The sequence below is a fragment of the Chlorella variabilis genome, assembly GCF_000147415.1.
Source record: "Chlorella variabilis unplaced genomic scaffold CHLNCscaffold_2, whole genome shotgun sequence".
Taxonomy (NCBI): domain Eukaryota; kingdom Viridiplantae; phylum Chlorophyta; class Trebouxiophyceae; order Chlorellales; family Chlorellaceae; genus Chlorella; species Chlorella variabilis.
Genome location: NW_005435086.1, coordinates 2,130,240 through 2,135,013, shown reverse-complemented (window position 1 = coordinate 2,135,013; position 4,774 = coordinate 2,130,240). Strand labels below are relative to the sequence as shown.

Here is a 4,774-nt window from a genome sequence, read left to right as displayed (position 1 = left end):
CCTGGCCCCACCCTCCACCCCCATACACAGTAGGAACACCAAACGCAAACCCCCGCCCACCACGCCCTGCAAGCGGCGCCCGAGGCCCCGCCCACCACCAAAAACGCGCGCACACACACACACACACACACACCTCTGTGGAGAAGATGGGCATGGTGACGCGGCCGGTGGGGAAGGAGCGGGGCCCTCCCGGCCGCCACTCGTCGCTGGCGTCCAGCGTGTGCTGGTGCTGGGCAAGCGACCAGATTTTGGTGTGGTTGTCCATGCCCGCTGCAGGGGGTGAACAATGTGTGTGCTTGTGTGTTCCCTTGTGTGCGTGGCACACCTTCAGCGGGCAGCGGGGACCAGATTTTGGTGTGGTTGTCCATGCCCGCTGCAGGGGGTGAACAATGTGTGTGCTTGTGTGTTCCCTTGTGTGCGTGGCACACCTTCAGCGGGCAGCGCACAGCAGGTGGCTGCACGGTGCCAAGGCAAGCCCGGCACTCTTCCATAGCCCCATCCTGCGCACCCCCCACCAGGCCACGCCACCCCGCGCACCCGACAGCAGCAGGCTGTCCGCCCCCGCCTTCCAGCTCAGCGTCAGCACCTCGTTGCGGTGGCCGCCGTCGCCTTGGAACAGCAGCACGCAGCACCTGCAGGGGGGCGGGGGGGAAAGACGGGTGCGCGAGGCAGGAGGTGGCGGGGCAAGGCACCTAAGCTGAGATGCGCCCGCCCTGGCAACCAGGCAGCAGCAGCAGCAGCAGCAGCAGCAGCGGCAGGAGCTGCCGCCGCCGTTCCGCCGTCACCACCACCCTGACCCCCCGCCTCGCCTGGTGCGCAGGTTCCACAGGCGCAGGCTGTGGTCCCTGCTGGCGGTGGCCACAAACTGGGGGCGGGTGGGGTGCGCCGCCACGTCGTTGATGCTCGAGCCGTGCCCCTCCAGGCACGTGTCAAGGGTGCCGGTCAGCGCGTTCACCACCACCAGCTGCCCGCTCTTGCCCGCCAGCAGCAGCAGGGGCGCGCCGCTGTCGCAGTCAAGGGACCAGCAGCAGGCATAAAACTCCTCGCTGGACTGTGCAGGGGGGGCCAGGGGGCGCACAGAGAGGCGGGCGGGTGAGGGCTGGTGGCCACAGGCGGGGCAAGGCTCTGAAGCAGCAGCAGGGGCGCAAGGCAGACTGCTCTGAAGCAGCGGCGGCGGGGCCTCAGCACGAGCGCTGCTGGCACGGCGTGCGTGCGTGAGTGCGGCCCCCCCAGCTGCCGCCGTCTCACGTCGGCATCGCAGAACACTTGCAGCACCTCCAGCTCGCCCCCCGGCTGGCAGGCGTAGATGGTTGCCTGCGGGCAAGGCGGGGAGCGCGGCGGCGGCGCCGGTGAAGGCTGCTGGCGCAGCAAGCGCTGCCACGGTGTTGTCGACGCAGCAGCAGACAGACGACCCGACTGGCCGTGCTGCACGCTGTACAGCTGCATGCGCCTGCCGCAGGGCAACCCTTGTGCCGCCCCACCCTGCAGCCGCCCACGGTGGCCAGCAGGTCGCCCAGCTGGTGGGAGAAGTGGTTGAAGGCGCCGCAGTAGATGGGCTGGCGGTGGCCCTCTGTCAGCCTGCAGCGCGTGCTTGTGATCCCGGGTGGAGCGTACGCCTGAGCGGGGCGGTTGAAAGGCCAGCGGCAGAGCTGGCGGCGGCGGCAGCGGCCGCACCATGCCGTCTCTTTGTATGTCCAGCGGCCCCCAGGCTGCCCCGGATCGCTTCCCATGCTTCAATTGGGGCTCAGTGGCCCACAGGGCTGCGACCCAGCCGTCTGGTTCAGCTAATGGTGCGCCAAGCTTTTGAGAGTGCTGGCTGCCCTAGGCCCGCTGTTGCCGCCTCAAATGGAGGTCGTAACGATGCACAGCAGTAGAAGCAATGCCAGGAGAGCTGCAGGTCGCTGGAGAGTAGAACGGTGACTGTGCCTGGCCTGGGCTCCACACGTGGCCCGCAGGCCGCAGCGTTGGAAATGCCCGAATTTCGCGCATTCGACCACATTCTCGCCATCAGTGCCAGACCCTTGGTTCAGCGCCTCACCGCTCGGTTCAGCACTCTGGACGGGCTGCCGACCACCCCTCTGTCTGCCCGGCTACTGTAGCGGCACGGCCCATGGCCTAGAAAAATATGCCACCGTTGCTAAGCCGACACACTGGGCTGGCAAACAGCACGACGTTCCTGCCCACCAGGTGCGGGGTGCCTCGCCCCACCGCTGCTCGGAGGCACTTGGCCTCTGCTGCGGCCCCTGAGCACGATCGGCATGCGAGAGCCTCAGGCCGCTCCATGCAGGAGCACCGCGGTCCCCCTCCGACACTGCCGGTTCGGCCCAAGCTCTCAGATTGCTGCTTGGCCTCCCCTGCAGACTAGGAGGCCTCCGCCAGCGGTCCAGCAGCATTGCTAGGCAGCTGCAGGGCCGCTCCCTACTGCATTGCGTGGCCGTGGCGGAGCCGCCGCTGCGCAGGATGGGCGGCAGCAAGCGGGGCAAGCGCCCGAGCCGCAGCGACAACAGCAGCAAGAGCAGCAACACGGTGCTGACGCCGGTGGAGCAGCAGCAGGAGCAGCAGCAGCAGCAGCAGCAGGCCCACCAGGGCGCACACAAGGCGGCCTCCGCGCGCGACGCCCAGCAGGCGCGGCAGCGGGCGGCCGCCGCCAACGGCGCGGCCTCCAGCAGCTCCAGCGCCGCCGCCGGCACCGCCGCTGCCCCCGACGCCGGCAGGCTGCTGCCCATCGCGTTTGCCGACGGCCAGGTGACGGTGGGCGACGGGCTGGTGCTGCTGGACCGCATCACGCCGCTGGCGCGCGTGCAGCACCCGGCCTCCACAGACATGGTGCTGCTCAGCCTGGCGGCCAGCCAGGGGGCCACCGCCATCGAGGACTTCTCGCTGGGAGTGGTGAGCAGCTGCGTGTGTTTGTGTGTGTGGGGTGCGGCGGCTGCAAGGCATGCCCAAGACAACATGGATGCGTGTGTTGGCTGCCGTGCCTGGCATGGTGGCACACGGCCAGCTGCGGCGTACTGGGGTTGGGCAGCTGCCCAGTTGCCTTCTCCTACCGCCTCGCCAGGCTGCCGCAGCGCGCTCTCCGTCCAACAGCCAGGCGTTCGTGGCCCCTGCCGCTCACTTGGGCCCGTGCCCCCTCCCCTTTTGCGTGGCCCCCCCACCCCCCCACCCCCGCCACTGTGCAGCTGCACTGCAAGCAGTGGCTGTGCTGCGCGCGCAACAAGCTGTGGTGGATGACGCCTGAGTGGGGCAAGAATGCGCGCGACCTGCCGCCAGAGACGCAGGTGCGGGGCGTGGGGCGCCGGGAAGCAGGCGGGCGGCACATCGCAGCACAGCATGCGGCGGCGGGATTGCCGGCGCGCTGTGCTCCAGCCTGGCCTGCCTTTCTTTGCTCACACGCACGCATGCCGCATGCCCCCCCCCGGCAGTTTCTGCTGGCTGAGCTGGAGGACGGCACCTACGCCGCCATCCTGCCGCTCATCAGCCAGCAGAAGTTCCGCGGCACGCTGCGCCCGCCCAGGTGAGCCCACCTCTGCTGGGGTGGGGTGGGGTGGGGTGTGGTGTGGGGGTGGTCTCTAGCTGTGGGGGGTGCGCCCAGAAACCGGTGGGTGCCCCAGCCAGCAAGGGGGGGGGTTACAACAGCAGCCTGCTGCAAGTGCCTGCCTCGAGGGGCATGCCTCCTGCCAGCCCAGCCCGGCGGCAGGCGAGCGTGCAGCCTGCCCTGCCCCGCCCCTCCGCTCTAGCGCCAGCACTAGCACTAGCGCCAGCACTAGCAAGCCTAGCCCTGCGTCTGCTTCTGGAAGCAGTCCATGGTGAGGTTGGCGGTAAAGGCGGGGATGGAGCGGAAGCGGTCGATGAAGGTCTCCACCTCGCGCTGCAGCCGGCCGCTGCGGTACAGGCGGGGGCGCGGGGAGGGGAGGGAGGTGGTGCGGCGGCGGTGTGGAGGTTTTGTGGGCCGGAGCAGCACCGAAAAGCCAGCCGGCGTCAGGCCCTTGGCTGCCTGATCAGCTGGCCGATCGGCTGCACCCGCTGCCACCAGTGCCGCCCCCGCACCTAAGCTCCGTGGGCACCAACACCATGCGGTTGTCGCGCAGCATGCGGAACACCAGCTGGCTGGCGGCGTCCTCGGCGTGCTGCGGCCGCAGCACAAACTGCGCCTTGAACTCCCTGCGCACACACACACGCCGGGCGGGGGCGGGGGTCACGGCAGCCGCATGGGGGCTTGCAAGGCAAGAGGCTGGCCGGCAGCAATGGGCCGAAACGTTGCGCTCCTTGCTGCCGGCGCCCTGCCTGCTCGCCTCCCCGCCCGCCCACCTGGCTGCCGGGTCTGTGGCCATCTCCACTCGGAATCCAAACAGGGTGTACACGCCCTCGCGGAACAGCGTGATCTGCTTGTTGAACACCTGAGCAGGGCGTGGAGGGGTGGAGGGGGTTTGGGGCAGATCGAGGGGTGAGGGGCAGGCAGGCATCATCTGCTGCAAACCACTGCGTGCCGCCAGCAGCGTGTTGCCCCGCAGCAAGCAGGCTGCCCGGGCCAGCCCACCTGCTGCAGCCGGTCCATGCCCTTCTGCAGCTCCGCCACCTTGCGGCGCAGCAGGCTGGCCTCGCCCTCCAGCTGGGCCAGCCGCATGCCGCCGCCCGCGGGGGCCGCCGCCGCCGCTGCCGCGCCGCCGCCCGCGGCCTCCACCGCCGCCGCCTGCTGCGCCGCAGCAGCAGCCTCCACGCGCTGCAGGTGCTGCCTCAGCGCCTCGTTCTCGCTTTCCAGCTCCGCCACGCGTGC

The 4,774-nt window shown here is 69.9% G+C and overlaps 3 protein-coding genes across 3 annotated transcripts in view; 1 reads left to right on the top strand and 2 right to left on the bottom strand.

Moving 5' to 3' along the window:
- The window catches only part of CHLNCDRAFT_19370 (hypothetical protein), a gene marked incomplete at both ends in the record, with an annotated part of 2,690 nt that extends 960 nt beyond the window's left edge, over window positions 1–1,730 (bottom strand). Inside the window, 5 exons of the mRNA XM_005851241.1 lie at window positions 134–270; window positions 538–632; window positions 798–1,051; window positions 1,249–1,314; window positions 1,482–1,730. Of these exons, the coding sequence (XP_005851303.1) occupies window positions 134–270; window positions 538–632; window positions 798–1,051; window positions 1,249–1,314; window positions 1,482–1,730 (801 nt within the window). The remainder of the gene's footprint in view (window positions 1–133; window positions 271–537; window positions 633–797; window positions 1,052–1,248; window positions 1,315–1,481) is intronic.
- Window positions 1,731–2,460: 730 nt separating this feature from the next.
- CHLNCDRAFT_138126 (hypothetical protein) lies at window positions 2,461–3,518 on the top strand (the record flags this gene model as incomplete). The annotated part of the gene is made up of 3 exons (XM_005851537.1): window positions 2,461–2,889; window positions 3,180–3,278; window positions 3,423–3,518. The coding sequence occupies 3 exons, from the start codon at window positions 2,461–2,463 to the stop codon at window positions 3,516–3,518; spliced, it is 624 nt and encodes a 207-aa protein (XP_005851599.1).
- Window positions 3,519–3,772: 254 nt separating this feature from the next.
- Window positions 3,773–4,759, bottom strand: CHLNCDRAFT_138125 (hypothetical protein; the record flags this gene model as incomplete). Its single annotated transcript, XM_005851240.1, has 4 exons — window positions 3,773–3,881; window positions 4,048–4,161; window positions 4,309–4,397; window positions 4,538–4,759. Coding segments are annotated over 4 exons (534 nt in total), but the record flags the coding sequence as incomplete, so codon positions are not given.
- Window positions 4,760–4,774: the final 15 nt, after the last annotated feature.